Source organism: Scyliorhinus canicula, chromosome 10, assembly GCF_902713615.1.
Source record: "Scyliorhinus canicula chromosome 10, sScyCan1.1, whole genome shotgun sequence".
Classification (NCBI taxonomy): Eukaryota; Metazoa; Chordata; class Chondrichthyes; order Carcharhiniformes; family Scyliorhinidae; genus Scyliorhinus; species Scyliorhinus canicula.
The window spans coordinates 5989833-6008621 of record NC_052155.1 but is presented as its reverse complement, the minus strand read 5'-3'; the positions used below and the strand labels follow the sequence as shown (position 1 = coordinate 6008621).

The 18789-nt window shown below is 49.0% G+C and overlaps 1 protein-coding gene across 4 annotated transcripts in view; it reads left to right on the top strand.

The window, feature by feature from the left end:
* Positions 1-7760, top strand: part of LOC119972209 (zinc finger protein 521) — a 505048-nt gene extending 497288 nt beyond the window's left edge. For all 4 annotated transcript variants that reach the window (XM_038808566.1, XM_038808569.1, XM_038808567.1 and 1 more), the window contains one exon: positions 7106-7760. In XM_038808566.1, coding sequence (XP_038664494.1) covers positions 7106-7135 — 30 coding nt within the window. In that variant the 3' untranslated portion in view covers positions 7136-7760. The remainder of the gene's footprint in view (positions 1-7105) is intronic.
* Positions 7761-18789: the final 11029 nt, after the last annotated feature.

Below are 18789 nucleotides of genomic sequence, written 5' to 3'. Positions count from 1 at the left end.
CTTGGCCCCAAAAGGTGCAGAGAAATCCGCACCTTTGAGGCGGCCCGACGCCGGAGTGGGTTCACGCCACTCCATCCTGCCGGGACCCCCCGCCCCGCTGGATAGGGGAGAATCCCGGCCTCTATTCACGACGCCCTATGCTGCTCTTGCTCATGTATTTGCTTTGTTTGGCCCCTTGTTCTGCACTGTAACCAATCACTGTTTGTCGATGTACTCCATTGATTATTCTTTTTGTCTACTGTATACGTACTGTCTCCATTCCCTTGGCCGCAGAAAAATACTTTCCATTGTACTTCGGTACATGTGGCAATAAATCAATCAATAACCAGTTGGGATGTACACACGAGGTCTTTGGTAGTTCCTCAGAGATAACGAGCCGCAGGTATTCCCGAAACTGCCAAGTAGCTTCTTTTGTCCGGGGGTGACGGACAGACTTCGTTCAGTTGTGAAAGTTTAGAAACATCCATGACCATATCTATATATATTTTAGAAAAATCAACATTGTGAGGTTTTAGCCTCTCACAGCTTCAAATAATTTGCTTCTGAGTTGTGACTTTATGGATGGTTTGCATGACTAGTTTCTCCTTGTGCTAACTAATTAAAATGTGCATAAACGAGATAAACGAAGCCAAACTATTATTAAATAGTTATTAGCCATGATTTCATTATAGCAGGATATCATTTCATTCATAGGGAAGTGAGTTTGGCACATCAGCACTTATCGTAGCCAAGATCAGGGATTATACAGAAGGAGGTCATCTTGTCAATGCTGCCTGTTTAAAATAACAATCCCGTTAGTCCTGCTCCCCATCCCTGATCGTTAAATCGGCTGTTTCCACGGCACACCAGTGGTTAGCACTGCTGCCTCACAGTTCCAGGGTCCCAGGTTCGATTCCCGGCTTGGGTCACTGTCTGTGCAGAGTCTGCACGTTCTCCCCGTGTCTGCGTGGGTTTCCTCCGGGTGCTCCGGTTTCCTCCCACAGTCCAAAGACGTGCAGGTTAGGTGGATTGGCCATACTAAATTGCCCTTAGTGTCCAAGGGTGTGCAGGTTAGGTTGCAGGGAGTGGGCCTAGGTGACGTGCCCTTTCGGAGGGCTAGTGCAGACTCAATGGGCTGAATGGCCTCCTCCTGCACTGTCAGGATACTGTGAAATTAATTTCCCTTCAACTGCATCTTCCAAACTCACAACCACCCCCATCTAGAAGGACAAGGGCTGCAGATGCAAGCGAACACCACCTGGAGGTTTCCCTCCAAGTCACTCACCGCCCTGACTTGGAAATATATCGGCCGTTCCTTCACTGTCACTGCGTCAGAATCCCAGAACTCCCTCCCTAACAGCACAATGGGTGTACCTACACCAGACGGACTGCAGCAATTCAAGAGGCAGCTGCAATTTCTCCAGTACAACATCTTTTTTTTAAATTTAGTGCACCCAATTATTTTTTTTCCAATTAAGGGGCAATTTAGTGTGGCCAATCCACCTACCCTGCACATCTTTTGGGTTGTGGGGGTGAGACCCATGCAGACACGGGAAGAATGTGCAAACTCCACACGGACAGTGACTCAGGGCCGGGATCGAACCTGGGACCTCGGCACCTTGAGGCCCTACAGTACAACATCAACAAGTTTCATTTATATTGCATCTTTATAATAGGCGGTAGTCCCACAGAGTTCAGCACAGCAAAATGGGCAGATTGAACACAAGGTAGAAGGGCAGACAAGCAAAAGTTTGGTCTAACAGGTTTTGAGGAGCATCTTAAAGGGGGAGAGATATAGGGTGAGAGAGGGGGAGGTCTGGGGAGGGAATTCAGAGCTTCGGGCCCGGCAGCTGAAGGCACGGCCTCCAACATTGGGCCATTTAATACAGTATTAGGGATGCTCAAAAGGTCAGAATTGGGGGAGCGCGGCGATCTGTTACGGTCCTGGGGCTGGAGGTCACTGGAGACCCCAGAAAAGAATCCAGTCCCACACTGCCCGATGCGTCTTACAGGTGAGGCGTTTAAACCGTCCTCTTCGGCAGACGTGAGGGGTGCCATGGCCAGTATTTCAGAGCGGAGCAGTGGGATTGCCACTGCTGTCCCGGCCAGTATCGATCGCTCAATTTGAGGTTGGAACAGATTCGTTGGCCATTATCGCATTGCTGTTTCTGGGATCTTGCTGTGCATCGTTTACTTGCAACGTTTCCTACCTCACAACTGTGCCCGCACTTCATTGGCTGTGCCGCGCTTTGAGACCTCCCGAGGCCACGGAAAGCGCGATGTAAGTTTTCTCTCGGTACTTTAACCCCAGCATGAGCCAGTTGACAATCGAAGTGAGAGGGAGAAGGAAGCCTGTCAGGCCTGGGGTCATTCTGACCTGATAATAAGCTGAACGTTTCCCTCCTTCAGCCTGAAGCTGGTGTTGTTTTGTAAATTGGGTCCAGAGGGGTCCCGGAGTTCATTGTTTCTTGCGCACACATATCCTGTAGTCCCGGCAACTCGGATGCTTTCACATTCTTCCCAGCGGGATAATGCCATTGGGGGCGTGGCAACTTTACAGAGGTTACGTGCTCAGAGACACCAGCGCCTCAGGCATTTGTCCACAATAAGACCCAACCAAACTAGTCACTGTCAAAGTCTTCTACTTTGTTGGCAATCACTCCCTAACGAGGCTGATTGTGCGCCTAAGAGACTCTGTGTCACTGGTCATGGGTTCCGTGCTTGATGAGCCCGGTCCCAGAGCCGCATCTTCGGCCGCACTCTTGGCAGCGTTTCTGGGCGGTGGGATCGATCCTTGGACCCGTGATCGCTGGTATTCCTTTCACAGGCTCCTTTTCCGAGCCCGCTCTTGCCACTAGGTACCCTCGATGAATGATGTCCCTTCACTCAGGAGGTTCCTGTTCTGAGCAGCGGTCTCCCAGCTGTTGACGTCTACATTCCATCTCCTGAGTTGGGCCTTCTGGGTGCCTGAGCACCACGAGAGCTCCTTCAACTTCGGAAAAGCAAACATACGTTCATGGGATATGGGCCCCGCTGGCCAGGCCAGCATTTATTGCCCATCCCTAATTGCTCTTTCAGAAGGTGGTGATGAGCCACCTCCTTGAACCGCCGCAGCCCATGTGGTGTAGGTACACCCAATGCGCTGTTAGGGAGAGACTTCCAGGATTTTGACCCAGCGACAGTGAAGGAACGGTGATATATTTCCAAATCAGGATGCTGAGTGGCTTGGAGGGGAACCTGGAATTGGAGTGGTCATGGGTTTAGGAGGTGCTGTGAAAGATGCCGTGGAAATTTGTTACAGCGCACACCCTTATTGTTCGGTAATATTTGTATTGGTAAACATTAGAAATGAGCTATAGCTTTAAGTGGGTTTAATTTAATGTTTCTGTGCCTGGAAGCGTAAAACGTATAATTAGATTCATGCTGAGCAAAAGTATGTATGGGGGAAGGTTTAGTTCCAACTGTGCTTCTATTGTGTTTAGAGAGGACTATTGCATGAAGAATAAATCAATGACATAAGCATGCAGGTGTTGCTTAGCAACTGGGGCCTTGTAATGTAGAGAAACGCACCTGTGGACGGCACGGCAGCACAGTGGTTAGCACTGTTGCTTCAGAGCGCCAGGTCCCATGTTTGGGTGACTGTGCGGAGTCTGCACGTTCTCCTTGTATCTGCGTGGGTTTCCTCCGGGTTCCTCCCACAAGTCCCGAAAGACGTGCTTGGTAGGTGAATTGGACATTCTGAATTCTCTCTCAGTGTACCCGAACTGGCACCGGAATGTGGGGGCTAGAGGATTTTCACAGTAACTTCATTGCAGTGTTAATAAGCCTACTTGTGACAATAAAGATTATTATTAAATTTTTTATAACTTTTAAGTTTTAGTTTAGCCAATTTGAATGCAGTTGGAGATATGTAATGAGAGGGAAAGGCAGCTCAACATTGCTAGAAGAAAATCCGTACCATCCGAGATCTGAAGAGCTACTAGTTAAGTAAACCAGGCAAATTAAGAGAAGTGTCCAAGATCTCTGGAGATAGATAAACAGATACTAAGGTATTGTTCAGAAAATTCAGGGACGAGTAAACAAAGTGTTCTGAGTTAAAAAGGCGCTTGTAGTATCCAGATTTAAAGTGGGACAGCAGACATCAAAGCTAAAACAAACATCTGATGCCATTTTAATATAGTCTGGGAATTGAGTGTAAAGGTGATTCTGAGAAGTTTGCCAGCAGTCAAGACAAAGGGTCTGTGTGAAATCCTGGACTAGACTCACTGTTAAAAGTGGAGTGCAAGCTTTGTGTAAAGGTGTCATTTGGAAAACCAGGCCTGGATTTCAGAATACAAATTACGAAGGGAAAGCATACCTATGAAACAAGATTTTAAAGTGTGTTTTTGGGAATGGAGTTTGTTGCTCTCACGTGAGAATCATCTGAGGGGATTCCTATGAGACATCCACGAACAATCACTTGGCGTTCAGAGTGGAGAGTGTATTTGCCCACAGTCATCTTGTGTGCTTAAAAGGGACTTTGTGTTAATGAAACCATTGTAGATTAAGATGTACTTTGTAATCCGTGTTAATCCTAAAATCTGTGTGTAAATAGTTGGGGGGGGGGGGGGGGGGAGCATTGCATCATAATCTAATTTTTTCATGCTTAATTAGTTTTTATTACTGTTGAAATTAATTAGTGGTCCCGTTACACTATTCCTCCACATTTTGTTTAAAAAAAAGTAAAAGTTACGTTGTTTTGAGCTAGGGTTCCATTCTCGGATCCTCCCGTCCAGTTATGACATCAACTGGGAGGGCACGGTAGCGCAGTGGTTAGCACCGCTGCCTCACGGCGCTGAGGACCAGAATTCGATCCCGGCCCCGGGTCACTGTCTGTGTGGAGTTTGCACATTCTCCCCCGTGTGTGTGGGTCCTACCACCACAACCCAGAATTGTGGATTGGCCACACTAAATTGCCCCTTAATTGGGAAAAAAAAGAATTGGGCACTTTAAATTAATAAAAAAATAACATCAACTGGGATCATAACAATATGACGAGATAGACAAACAGGTGGAGACAAATCTAGAGTTTATTGTAATTGTCAAAGGTTTATCACGATGGCGAGGCAATAAAGAGGTTACATGGAATTGCTAACTATTGTGTTGAATTTAACAATTGATGGCTATATTTTTTTTTGTAAATTTAGAGTACCCAATTATTTTTTCCAATTAAGGGGCAATTTAGCGCGGCCAATCCACCTAACCTGCACATCTTTTTGGGTTGTGGGGGCGAAACCCACGCAGACACGGGGAGAATGTGCAAACTCCTCACAGACAGTGACCCAGGGCCGGGATTCGAACCCGGGTCCTCAGCGCCGTAGGCAGCAATGCTAACCACTGTGCCACCGTGCTGCCCTATATTTTTTATATTTAAAAATAAATCAATTGTCTGGTTTTTTGCCATCCAGGGCACCTGGAGCCTGGCCAGATAATGTCTGCAGTCAGAAAGTTTAAATATTGTATTCATACACAACTGAGAGAAGAAAAAGAAAGACTTGCATTTATATAGCACCTTTGATGACCACCTGACATCTCAAAGCGCTTTACAGCCAATGAGGTACTTGTGAAGTGTTGTAATGTAGGTAAACACATTAAGATCCCATAACACAGCAACGTGATAACGATCGGATAATCTGCTCTTTCCGTGACGTTGACTGAAAGGGAAATACTCACCAAGTCCAATGATTGGCAACCTAGGCCGGTGAGCGGGCCGCCTGAGTGGCCCCCTCTTCGTCTCAGTGGGCCGCAAGACTGAAACCGGACTTGTTCACTACCCCATGACCCCGTGAATGGGATTGAATACACTTAATATCTTTTCTTTTAATTTTGTTTTTATAAATTAGAGTACCAAATTTATTTTTTTCAATTAAGGGGCAATTTAGTGTGGCCAATCCACCTAATCTGCACATTTTTGGGTTGTGGGGGCGAAACCCACGCAGACACGGGGAAAATGTGCAAACTCCACACGGACAGTGACCCAGAGCCGGGATCGAACCTGGGACCTCGGCGCCGTGAGGCAGCAGGGCTAACCACTGCGCCACCGTGCCGCCCTAATACATTTAATGCATGCCGAATATTTCACAACGAGTTACAGAAAATGCTTAATCATTCATCTATTAATAGAACTGTCATCGAATTCACATGGTGAAAACAAAAGGAATATTTACACTTAGGACGCACGGCTCTCGCAGTCAATGTTGTGAGCAGTCAGCGAACACTCACTTTACTCGCCCTCGCTTCACGTGAGAATCACTTCAGCAACACCGGCAGGAAAAAAAATGACGCAATGGAGGCCAACGGAATGTGGCGACCCTGCCCACGGGCAACGGTCAACAGAATGTCCTGTGGGCTGCACTCAGAACCCTGATGGCCCCCAGGCTAAAGGTTCCCACCGCTGCTCAAGACAAGGGGGGGGGGGGGCTTCCCAGTTCTGCTTCAAAACAGAGGCTATGGGATCTTTTACGAGAACCTGGGGGAGCAGGCTGGACCTGGGTTTAATGTCTCACCCAAAAGGTGGCATCAAAGACAGTGCAGCCCTCCCTGAGCACTGCAGTGAAGTATAGTTACAAACAGGGCTTTGGTGAGGCCACACCTCAGGACGGTGTACAGTTTGTCTCCTTGCCCAAGGAGGGTGACACCTGCCTCAGTACAATGAAGGTTCCCTACATGAACCCCTACAATGAGAGGCCTCTCCTGCGAGGAGTGATTGAGTGGAATGGGCCCATATTCTCTGGAGGCGCACCTGGAATCTCACCGTTCCAAGGGTGTAATTAATAAGGCCCCGGTTAATGATAGATAGGGAGAAAGCTTCCCTCGCTGGTGAAACGCACAGATGTGGACCCGTTCCCCAGCACAAGCCAAGCAGATTGAGGGGAGGAGAAATGTTTGTGAAAATGATGCGAGAACTCCAAGCCACAATAGATGGCACCGAGGAATACGGGTAACAATTGATGCCCCGTCGAGAGCAGGTGCAGCGCGATTGCTGCTAAACAACCAATCATCGTTATTGCCAAAATAAGTGTGTGTTCAGCGAATGTGTAGTACAACAGTCGCACCTCAACGTATAATTTTCTTCCTCTCTTTACAGAACCATACAATGACGCAACACAGCAGTTAATGATATGATGCAGCACCAAGCAGCTTGCTTTGGGAAGGCTACAGAAGTCGAAGTATATGACCTCCTCACTCTTTGCACGAGAATGTTTTCAAAGATGGACATTTTGGAGCGATTACAAAAAAAAAGCATTGTATTATAATATAAAAAAAACACAAAACTTGCATTGGTCAAAATATTGATTTCTTTACATGTTGTTTGACCTTTTAAGCCAACATAGAGTTTCTGTGTATACTATATATTTATAGTATATATTAAAAAAGTGTTACACATGTTATGTTACTAAACCCTTTTGCCAGTCCGAAGCTGGTTTACCCCCCTCCCCTGCCCTCCCTTTACCCCACCCTCCAACAAACATGGACACTTGATGGTGTTTCCATAATACTGATAGCATTACCATTCACGTGATAGATGTAATGTATAGCAAACATCAGCCATTCATTCTAGGATCCATTGGAAAGATTCCTGCCTTTAAACTTTCTTTAACAACATTTCTGTACAATCAACTTTCCAGTCAATTAAACCCTGCTTATCCATAACTGTTATTAGTGTTTATTCTGCTGTCTGAACCTGGATTTTGCTGGAATTACTGTGTTTATATTAAGAAATAAACCCATGTATCAATGAGTGCTCTCTGTTTTCAGTAGTTATCTGCTTCACACCGACTTTGGGAACCTCTGAGGCACATTCCTCGCCCCCCACCCCCATGGCATTCGACCCTGCTACCGCCCCCTCCTCCCATCCCAACCTCCACCCCGCACCCATTCTTCCCTGCTGTCAGGTGTCGTGGACTGCGTGACCCCTAACATCCAGAATGGGCAGTCAGTTATACTGCTGTGAGTGGCAGGCTGCAGTTTGAAGCTTCCTTTGCCGAAGCTGTGTAGGTTTGAAGGAGCAGTGTAGGTTTGAAGGAGCAGTGTAGGTTTGAAGGAGCAGTGTAGGTTTGAAGGGGCAGTGTAGGTTTGAAGGAGCAGTGTAGGTTTGAAGGGGCAGTGTAGGTTTGAAGGAGCAGTGTAGGTTTGATGGGGCAGTGTAGGTTTGAAGGGGCAGTGTAGGTTAGCGGGAGCAGTGTAGGTTTGAAGGGGCAGTGTAGGTTAGCGGGAGCAGTGTAGGTTTGAAGGGGCAGTGTAGGTTTGAAGGAGCAGTGTAGGTTTGAAGGAGCAGTGTAGGTTTGAAGGGGCAGTGTAGGTTTGAAGGGGCAGTGTAGGTTTGAAGGAGCAGTGTAGGTTTGAAGGAGCAATGTAGGTTTGAAGGGGCAGTGTAGGTTTGATGGGGCAGTGTAGGTTTGATGGAGCAGTGTAGGTTTGATGGGGCAGTGTAGGTTTGAAGGAGCAGTGTAGGTTTGAAGGAGCAGTGTAGGTTTGAAGGAGCAGTGTAGGTTTGAAGGGGCAGTGTAGGTTTGAAGGAGCTGTGTAGGTTTGAAGGGGCAGTGTAGGTTTGAAGGGGCAGTGTAGGTTAGCGGGAGCAGTGTAGGTTTGAAGGGGCAGTGTAGGTTTGAAGGAGCAGTGTAGGTTTGAAGGAGCAGTGTAGGTTTGAAGGGGCAGTGTAGGTTTGAAGGGGCAGTGTAGGTTTGAAGGAGCAGTGTAGGTTTGAAGGAGCAGTGTAGGTTTGAAGGGGCAGTGTAGGTTTGATGGGGCAGTGTAGGTTTGATGGAGCAGTGTAGGTTTGATGGGGCAGTGTAGGTTTGATGGGGCAGTGTAGGTTTGAAGGAGCAGTGTAGGTTTGAAGGAGCAGTGTAGGTTTGAAGGGGCAGTGTAGGTTTGAAGGAGCTGTGTAGGTTTGAAGGGACAGTGTAGGTTTGAAGGGGCAGTGTAGGTTTGAACGGGCAGTGTAGGTTTGAAGGGGCAGTGTAGGTTTGAAGGGGCAGTGTCGGTTTGAAGGGGCAGTGTAGGTTTGAAGGAGCAGTGTAGGTTTGATGGAGCAGTGTAGGTTTGAAGGAGCAGTGTAGGTTTGATGGGGCAGTGTAGGTTTGAAGGAGCAGTGTAGGTTTGAAGGAGCAGTGTAGGTTTGAAGGAGCAGTGTAGGTTTGATGGGGCAGTGTAGGTTTGATGGGGCAGTGTAGGTTAGCGGGAGCAGTGTAGGTTTGAAGGGGCAGTGTAGGTTTGAAGGAGCAGTGTAGGTTTGAAGGGGCAGTGTAGGTTTGAAGGAGCAGTGTAGGTTTGAGGGAGCAGTGTAGGTTTGAGGGAGCAGTGTAGGTTTGAAGGGGCAGTGTAGGTTTGAAGGAGCAGTGTAGGTTTGAAGGAGCAGTGTAGGTTTGAAGGGGCAGTGTAGGTTTGAAGGGGCAGTGTAGGTTTGAAGGAGCAGTGTAGGTTTGAAGGAGCAGTGTAGGTTTGAAGGGGCAGTGTAGGTTTGATGGGGCAGTGTAGGTTTGATGGAGCAGTGTAGGTTTGATGGGGCAGTGTAGGTTTGATGGGGCAGTGTAGGTTTGAAGGAGCAGTGTAGGTTTGAAGGAGCAGTGTAGGTTTGAAGGGGCAGTGTAGGTTTGAAGGAGCTGTGTAGGTTTGAAGGGGCAGTGTAGGTTTGAAGGGGCAGTGTAAGTTTGAAGGGGCAGTGTAGGTTTGAAGGGGCAGTGTAGGTTTGAAGGGGCAGTGTAGGTTTGAAGGAGCTGTGTAGGTTTGAAGGGGCAGTGTAGGTTTGAAGGGGCAGTGTAGGTTAGCGGGAGCAGTGTAGGTTTGAAGGGGCAGTGTAGGTTTGAAGGAGCAGTGTAGGTTTGAAGGAGCAGTGTAGGTTTGAAGGGGCAGTGTAGGTTTGAAGGGGCAGTGTAGGTTTGAAGGAGCAGTGTAGGTTTGAAGGAGCAGTGTAGGTTTGAAGGGGCAGTGTAGGTTTGATGGGGCAGTGTAGGTTTGATGGAGCAGTGTAGGTTTGATGGGGCAGTGTAGGTTTGATGGGGCAGTGTAGGTTTGAAGGAGCAGTGTAGGTTTGAAGGAGCAGTGTAGGTTTGAAGGGGCAGTGTAGGTTTGAAGGAGCTGTGTAGGTTTGAAGGGGCAGTGTAGGTTTGAAGGGGCAGTGTAGGTTTGAAGGGGCAGTGTAGGTTTGAAGGGGCAGTGTAGGTTTGAAGGGGCAGTGTCGGTTTGAAGGGGCAGTGTAGGTTTGAAGGAGCAGTGTAGGTTTGATGGAGCAGTGTAGGTTTGAAGGAGCAGTGTAGGTTTGATGGGGCAGTGTAGGTTTGAAGGAGCAGTGTAGGTTTGAAGGAGCAGTGTAGGTTTGAAGGAGCAGTGTAGGTTTGATGGGGCAGTGTAGGTTTGATGGGGCAGTGTAGGTTAGCGGGAGCAGTGTAGGTTTGAAGGGGCAGTGTAGGTTTGAAGGAGCAGTGTAGGTTTGAAGGGGCAGTGTAGGTTTGAAGGAGCAGTGTAGGTTTGAGGGAGCAGTGTAGGTTTGAGGGAGCAGTGTAGGTTTGAGGGAGCAGTGTAGGTTTGAGGGAGCAGTGTATGTATGAGGGAGCAGTGTAGGTTTGAAGGGGCAGTGTAGGTTTGAAGGGGCAGTGTAGGTTTGAAGGAGCAGTGTAGGTTTGAAGGAGCAGTGTAGGTTTGAAGGAGCAGTGTAGGTTTGAAGGAGCAGTGTAGGTTTGAAGGAGCAGTGTAGGTTTGAAGGAACAGTGTAGGTTTGATGGAGCAGTGCAGTTTTGAAGGAGCATGTGCCGAGCCATGATCACCCTACTCAAACCCACGTATCCACCCTATACCCGTAACCCAACAACTTCCCCCTTAACCTTACTTTTATTAGGACACTACGGGCAATTTAGCATGGCCAATCCACCTAACCCGCACATCTTTGGACTGTGGGAGGAAACCGGAGCACCCGGAGGAAACCCACGCACACAGCGGGAGGACGTGCAGACTCCACACAGACAGTGACCCAGCCGGGAATCGAATCTGGGACCCTGGAGCTGTGAAGCATTTATGCTAACCACCATGCTACCCTACTGCCCTGAAGGAGCAGTGTAGGTTTGAACGGGCAGTGTAGGTCTGAAGGAGCAGTGTAGGTTTGAAGGAGCAGTGTAGGTTTGAAGGGGCAGTGTAGGTTTGAAGGAGCAGTGTAGGTTTGAAGGAGCAGTGTAGGTTTGAAGGGGCAGTGTAGGTTTGATGGGGCAGTGTAGGTTTGAAGGAGCAGCGTAGGTTTGAAGGAGCAGTGTAGGTTTGAAGGAGCAGTGTAGGTTTGATGGAGCAGTGTAGATTTGAAGGGGCAGAGTAGGTTTGAAGGGACAGTGTAGGTTTGATGGGGCAGTGCAGGTTTGAAGGAGCAGTGTAGGTTTGATGGGGCAGTGGAGGTTTGAAGGGGCAGTGTAGGTTTGAAGGGGCAGTGTAGGTTTGAAGGAGCAGTGTAGGTTTGAAGGGGCCGTGTAGGTTTGAAGGGGCAGTGTAGGTTTGAAGGAGCAGTGTAGGTTTGAAGGAGCAGTGTAGGTTTGATGGGGCAGTGTAGGTTCGAGGGAGCAGTGTAGGTTTGAAGGAGCAGTGTAGGTTTGAAGGAGCAGTGTAGGTTTGAAGGAGCTGTGTAGGTTTGAGGGAGCAGTGTAGGTTTGAAGGGGCAGTGTAGGTTTGAAGGAGCAGTGTAGGTTTGATGGGGCAGTGTAGGTTTGAAGGGGCAGTGTAGGTTTGAAGGAGCAGTGTAGGTTCGAGGGAGCAGTGTAGGTTTGAAGGAGCAGTGTAGGTTTGACGGAGCAGTGTAGGTTTGAAGGGGCAGTGTAGGTTTGAAGGGGCAGTGTAGGTTTGACGGAGCAGTGTAGGTTTGAAGGAGCAGTGTAGGTTTGAAGGAGCAGTGTAGGTTTGAAGGGGCAGTGTAGGTTTGAAGGGGCAGTGTAGGTTTGACGGAGCAGTGTAGGTTTGAAGGAGCAGTGTAGGTTTGATGGGGCAGTGTAGGTTTGAAGGAGCAGTGTAGGTTTGAAGGGGCAGTGTAGGTTTGAAGGGGCAGTGTAGGTTTGAAGGGGCAGTGTAGGTTTGAAGGGGCAGTGTAGGTTTGAAGGAGCAGTGTAGGTTTGAAGGAGCAGTGTAGGTTTGAAGGAGCAGTGTAGATTTGAAGGAGCAGTGTAGGTTTGAAGGGGCAGTGTAGGTTTGATGGAGCAGTGTAGGTTTGAAAGAGCAGTGTAGGTTTGAAGGAGCAGCGTAGGTTTGATGGGGCAGTGTAGGTTTGAAGGGGCAGTGTAGGTTTGATGGAGCAGTGTAGGTTTGAAGGGGCAGTGTAGGTATGAAGGAGCAGTGTAGGTTTGAAGGGGCAGTGTAGGTTTGATGGAGCAGTGTAGGTTTGAAGGGGCAGTGTAGGTTTGAAGGAGCAGTGTAGGTTTGATGGGGCAGTGTAGGTTTGAAGGGGCAGTGTAGGTTTGAAGGAGCAGTGTAGGTTTGAAGGAGTAGTGTTGGTTTGAAGGAGCAGTGTAGGTTTGAAGGAGCAGTGTAGGTTTGAAGGAGCAGTGTAGGTTTGAAGGGGCAGTGTAGGTTAGCGGGAGCAGTGTAGGTTTGAAGGAGCAGCGTAGGTTTGAAGGGGCAGTGTAGGTTAGCGGGAGCAGTGTAGGTTTGAAGGAGCAGTGTAGGTTTGATGGGGCAGTGTAGGTTTGAAGGAGCAGTGTAGGTTTGAAGGAGCAGTGTAGGTTTGAAGGAGCAGTGTAGGTTTGAAGGAGCAGTGTAGGTTTGAAGGAGCAGTGTAGGTTTGAAGGAGCAGTGTAGGTTTGAAGGGGCAGTGTAGGTTTGAAGGGGCAGTGTAGGTTTGAAGGAGCAGTGTAGGTTTGAAGGAGCAGTGTAGGTTTGAAGGAGCAGTGTAGGTTTGAAGGGGCAGTGTAGGTTTGAAGGAGCAGTGTAGGTTTGAAGGAGCAGTGTAGGTTTGAAGGAGCAGTGTAGGATTGAAGGGGCAGTGTAGGTTTGAAGGAGCAGTGTAGGTTTGAAGGGGCAGTGTAGGTTTGAAGGGGCAGTGTAGGTTTGACGGAGCAGTGTAGGTTTGAAGGGGCAGTGTAGGTTTGAAGGGGCAGTGTAGGTTTGAAGGGGCAGTGTAGGTTTGAAGGGGCAGTGTAGGTTTGAAGGAGCAGTGTAGGTTTGAAGGAGCAGTGTAGGTTTGAAGGAGCAGTGTAGATTTGAAGGAGCAGTGTAGGTTTGAAGGGGCAGTGTAGGTTTGATGGAGCAGTGTAGGTTTGAAGGAGCAGTGTAGGTTTGAAGGAGCAGCGTAGGTTTGATGGGGCAGTGTAGGTTTGAAGGGGCAGTGTAGGTTTGATGGAGCAGTGTAGGTTTGAAGGGGCAGTGTAGGTATGAAGGAGCAGTGTAGGTTTGAAGGGGCAGTGTAGGTTTGATGGAGCAGTGTAGGTTTGAAGGGGCAGTGTAGGTTTGAAGGAGCAGTGTAGGTTTGATGGGGCAGTGTAGGTTTGAAGGGGCAGTGTAGGTTTGAAGGAGCAGTGTAGGTTTGAAGGAGTAGTGTTGGTTTGAAGGAGCAGTGTAGGTTTGAAGGAGCAGTGTAGGTTTGAAGGAGCAGTGTAGGTTTGAAGGGGCAGTGTAGGTTAGCGGGAGCAGTGTAGGTTTGAAGGAGCAGCGTAGGTTTGAAGGGGCAGTGTAGGTTAGCGGGAGCAGTGTAGGTTTGAAGGAGCAGTGTAGGTTTGAAGGGGCCGTGTAGGTTTGATGGGGCAGTGTAGGTTTGAAGGGGCCGTGTAGGTTTGATGGGGCAGTGTAGGTTTGAAGGAGCAGTGTAGGTTTGAAGGAGCAGTGTAGGTTTGAAGGAGCAGTGTAGGTTTGAAGGAGCAGTGTAGGTTTGAAGGAGCAGTGTAGGTTTGAAGGACCAGTGTAGGTTTGAAGGGGCAGTGTAGGTTTGAAGGGGCAGTGTAGGTTTGAAGGAGCAGTGTAGGTTTGAAGGAGCAGTGTAGGTTTGAAGGAGCAGTGTAGGTTTGAAGGGGCAGTGTAGGTTTGAAGGAGCAGTGTAGGTTTGAAGGAGCAGTGTAGGTTTGAAGGAGCAGTGTAGGATTGAAGGGGCAGTGTAGGTTTGAAGGAGCAGTGTAGGTTTGAAGGGGCAGTGTAGGTTTGAAGGGGCAGTGTAGGTTTGACGGAGCAGTGTAGGTTTGAAGGGGCAGTGCAGGTTTGAAGGGGCAGTGTAGGTTTGAAGGGGCAGTGTAGGTTTGAAGGGGCAGTGTAGGTTTGAAGGGGCAGTGTAGGTTTGAAGGAGCAGTGTAGGTTTGAAGGGGCAGTGCAGGTTTGAAGGAGCAGTGTAGGTTTGAAGGAGCAGTGTAGGTTTGAAGGAGCAGTGTAGGTTTGAAGGGGCAGTGTAGGTTTGATGGAGCAGTGTAGGTTTGAAGGAGCAGTGTAGGTTTGATGGGGCAGTGTAGGTTTGAAGGGGCAGTGTAGGTTTGAAGGAGCAGTGTAGGTTTGAAGGAGCAGTGTAGGTTTGAAGGAGCAGTGTAGGTTTGAAGGAGCAGTGTAGGTTTGAAGGAGCAGTGTAGGTTTGAAGGAGCAGTGTAGGTTTGAAGGAGCAGTGTAGGTTAGCGGGAGCAGTGTAGGTTTGAAGGAGCAGCGTAGGTTTGAAGGGGCAGTGTAGGTTACCGGGAGCAGTGTAGGTTTGAAGGGGCATTGTAGGTTTGAAGGAGCAGTGTAGGTTTGACGGAGCAGTGTAGGTTTGAGGGAGCAGTGTATGTTTGAGGGAGCAGTGTAGGTTTGAGGGAGCAGTGTAGGTTTGAAGGAGCAGTGTAGGTTTGAAGGGGCAGTGTAGGTTAGCGGTAGCAGTGTAGGTTTGAAGGAGCAGTGTAGGTTTGAGGGAGCAGTGTAGGTTTGAGGGAGCAGTGTAGGTTTGAGGGAGCAGTGTAGGTTTGAGGGAGCAGTGTATGTATGAGGGAGCAGTGTAGGTTTGAAGGAGCAGTGTAGGTTTGAAGGGGCAGTGTAGGTTTGAAGGGGCAGTGTAGGTTTGAAGGGGCAGTGTAGGTTTGAAGGGGCAGTGTAGGTTTGAAGGGGCAGTGTCGGTTTGAAGGGGCAGTGTAGGTTTGAAGGAGCAGTGTAGGTTTGATGGAGCAGTGTAGGTTTGAAGGAGCAGTGTAGGTTTGATGGGGCAGTGTAGGTTTGAAGGAGCAGTGTAGGTTTGAAGGAGCAGTGTAGGTTTGAAGGAGCAGTGTAGGTTTGATGGGGCAGTGTAGGTTTGATGGGGCAGTGTAGGCTAGCGGGAGCAGTGTAGGTTTGAAGGGGCAGTGTAGGTTTGAAGGAGCAGTGTAGGTTTGAAGGGGCAGTGTAGGTTTGAAGGAGCAGTGTAGGTTTGAGGGAGCAGTGTAGGTTTGAGGGAGCAGTGTAGGTTTGAGGGAGCAGTGTAGGTTTGAGGGAGCAGTGTATGTATGAGGGAGCAGTGTAGGTTTGAAGGGGCAGTGTAGGTTTGAAGGGGCAGTGTAGGTTTGAAGGAGCAGTGTAGGTTTGAAGGAGCAGTGTAGGTTTGAAGGAGCAGTGTAGGTTTGAAGGAGCAGTGTAGGTTTGAAGGAGCAGTGTAGGTTTGAAGGAACAGTGTAGGTTTGATGGAGCAGTGCAGTTTTGAAGGAGCATGTGCCGAGCCATGATCACCCTACTCAAACCCACGTATCCACCCTATACCCGTAACCCAACAACTTCCCCCTTAACCTTACTTTTATTAGGACACTACGGACAATTTAGCATGGCCAATCCACCTAACACGCACATCTTTGGACTGTGGGAGGAAACCGGAGCACCCGGAGGAAACCCACGCAGACACGGGGAGAACGTGCAGACTCCGCACAGACAGTGACCCAGCCGGGAACCGAACCTGGGACCCTGGAGCTGTGAAGCATTTATGCTAACCACCATGCTACCCTACTGCCCTGAAGGAGCAGTGTAGGTTTGAACGGGCAGTGTAGGTCTGAAGCAGCAGTGTAGGTTTGAAGGAGCAGTGTAGGTTTGAAGGGGCAGTGTAGGTTTGAAGGAGCAGTGTAGGTTTCAAGGAGCAGTGTAGGTTTGAAGGGGCAGTGTAGGTTTGATGGGGCAGTGTAGGTTTGAAGGAGCAGCGTAGGTTTGAAGGAGCAGTGTAGGTTTGAAGGAGCAGTGTAGGTTTGATGGAGCAGTGTAGATTTGAAGGAGCAGAGTAGGTTTGAAGGGGCAGTGTAGGTTTGATGGGGCAGTGCAGGTTTGAAGGAGCAGTGTAGGTTTGATGGGGCAGTGTAGGTTTGAAGGGGCAGTGTAGGTTTGAAGGGGCAGTGTAGGTTTGAAGGAGCAGTGTAGGTTTGAAGGGGCCGTGTAGGTTTGAAGGGGCAGTGTAGGTTTGAAGGAGCAGTGTAGGTTTGAAGGAGCAGTGTAGGTTTGATGGGGCAGTGTAGGTTTGAAGGAGCAGTGTAGGTTTGATGGGGCAGTGTAGGTTCGAGGGAGCAGTGTAGGTTTGAAGGAGCAGTGTAGGTTTGAAGGAGCTGTGTAGGTTTGAGGGAGCAGTGTAGGTTTGAAGGGGCCGTGTAGGTTTGAAGGGGCAGTGTAGGTTCGAGGGAGCAGTGTAGGTTTGAAGGAGCTGTGTAGGTTTGAGGGAGCAGTGTAGGTTTGAAGGGGCTGTGTAGGTTTGAAGGGGCAGTGTAGGTTTGAAGGAGCTGTGTAGGTTTTAAGGAGCAGTGTAGGTTTGAAGGGGCAGTGTAGGTTTGACGGAGCAGTGTAGGTTTGAAGGAGCAGTGTAGGTTTGATGGGGCAGTGTAGGTTTGAAGGGGCAGTGTAGGTTTGACGGAGCAGTGTAGGTTTGAAGGAGCAGTGTAGGTTTGATGGGGCAGTGTAGGTTTGAAGGAGCAGTGTAGGTTTGAAGGGGCAGTGTAGGTTTGAAGGGGCAGTGTAGGTTTGAAGGGGCAGTGTAGGTTTGAAGGGGCAGTGTAGGTTTGAAGGAGCAGTGTAGGTTTGAAGGAGCAGTGTAGGTTTGAAGGAGCAGTGTAGGTTTGAAGGAGCAGTGTAGGTTTGAAGGGGCAGTGTAGGTTTGATGGAGCAGTGTAGGTTTGAAGGAGCAGTGTAGGTTTGAAGGGGCCGTGTAGGTTTGAAGGGGCAGTGTAGGTTTGAAGGGGCAGTGTAGGTTTGATGGAGCAGTGTAGGTTTGAAGGAGCAGTGTAGGTTTGAAGGAGCAGTGTAGGTTTGAAGGGAGCAGTGTAGGTTTGATGGAGCAGTGTAGGTTTGAAGGAGCAGTGTAGGTTTGAAGGAGCAGTGTAGGTTTGAAGGAGCAGTGTAGGTTTGAAGGAGCAGTGTAGGTTTGAAGGAGCAGTGTAGGTTTGAAGGAGCAGTGTAGGTTTGAAGGAGCAGTGTAGGTTTGAAGGAGCAGTGTAGGTTTGAAGGAGCAGTGTAGGTTTGAAGGGGCAGTGTAGGTTTGAAGGAGCAGTGTAGGTTTGAAGGAGCAGTGTAGGTTTGAAGGGGCAGTGTAGGTTGAAGGGGCAGTGTAGGTTTGATGGGCAGTGTAGGTTTGATGGGGCAGTGTAGGTTTGAAGGAGCAGTGTAGGTTTGAAGGAGCAGTGTAGGTTTGAAGGAGCAGTGTAGGTTTGAAGGAGGCAGTGTAGGTTTGAAGGAGCAGTGTAGGTTTGAAGGAGCAGTGTAGGTTTGAAGGGGCAGTGTAGGTTTGAAGGGGCAGTGTAGGTTTGAAGGAGCAGTGTAGGTTTGAAGGAGCAGTGTAGGTTTGAAGGAGCAGTGTAGGTTTGAAGGGGCAGTGTAGGTTTGAAGGAGCAGTGTAGGTTTGAAGGAGCAGTGTAGGTTTGAAGGAGCAGTGTAGGTTTGAAGGGGCAGTGTAGGTTTGAAGGAGCAGTGTAGGTTTGAAGGGGCAGTGTAGGTTTGAAGGGGCAGTGTAGGTTTGACGGAGCAGTGTAGGTTTGAAGGGGCAGTGCAGGTTTGAAGGGGCAGTGTAGGTTTGAAGGGGCAGTGTAGGTTTGAAGGGGCAGTGTAGGTTTGAAGGGGCAGTGTAGGTTTGAAGGAGCAGTGTAGGTTTGAAGGGGCAGTGCAGGTTTGAAGGGGCAGTGTAGGTTTGAAGGGGCAGTGTAGGTTTGAAGGGGCAGTGTAGGTTTGAAGGAGCAGTGTAGGTTTGAAGGAGCAATGTAGGTTTGAAGGGGCAGTGTAGGTTTGATGGGGCAGTGTAGGTTTGATGGAGCAGTGTAGGTTTGATGGGGCAGTGTTGGTTTGAAGGAGCAGTGTAGGTTTGAAGGAGCAGTGTAGGTTTGAAGGAGCAGTGTAGGTTTGAAGGGGCAGTGTAGGTTTGAAGGAGCTGTGTAGGTTTGAAGGGGCAGTGTAGGTTTGAAGGGGCAGTGTAGGTTTGAAGGAGCAGTGTAGGTTTGAAGGAGCAGTGTAGGTTTGAAGGAGCAGTGTAGGTTTGAAGGAGCAGTGTAGGTTTGAAGGGGCAGTGTAGGTTTGAAGGAGCAGTGTAGGTTTGAAGGAGCAGTGTAGGTTTGAAGGGGCAGTGTAGGTTTGATGGGGCAGTGTAGGTTTGAAGGGGCAGTGTAGGTTTGAAGGAGCAGTGTAGGTTTGAAGGAGCAGTGTAGGTTTGAAGGGGCAGTGTAGGTTTGATGGGGCAGTGTAGGTTTGAAGGAGCAGTGTAGGTTTGAAGGAGCAGTGTAGGTTTGAAGGGGCAGTGTAGGTTTGAAGGAGCAGTGTAGATTTGAAGGGGCAGTGTAGGTTTGAAGGGGCAGTGTAGGTTTGAAGGAGCAGTGTAGATTTGATGGAGCAGCGTAGGTTTGAAGGAGCAGCGTAGGTTTGAAGGGGCAGTGT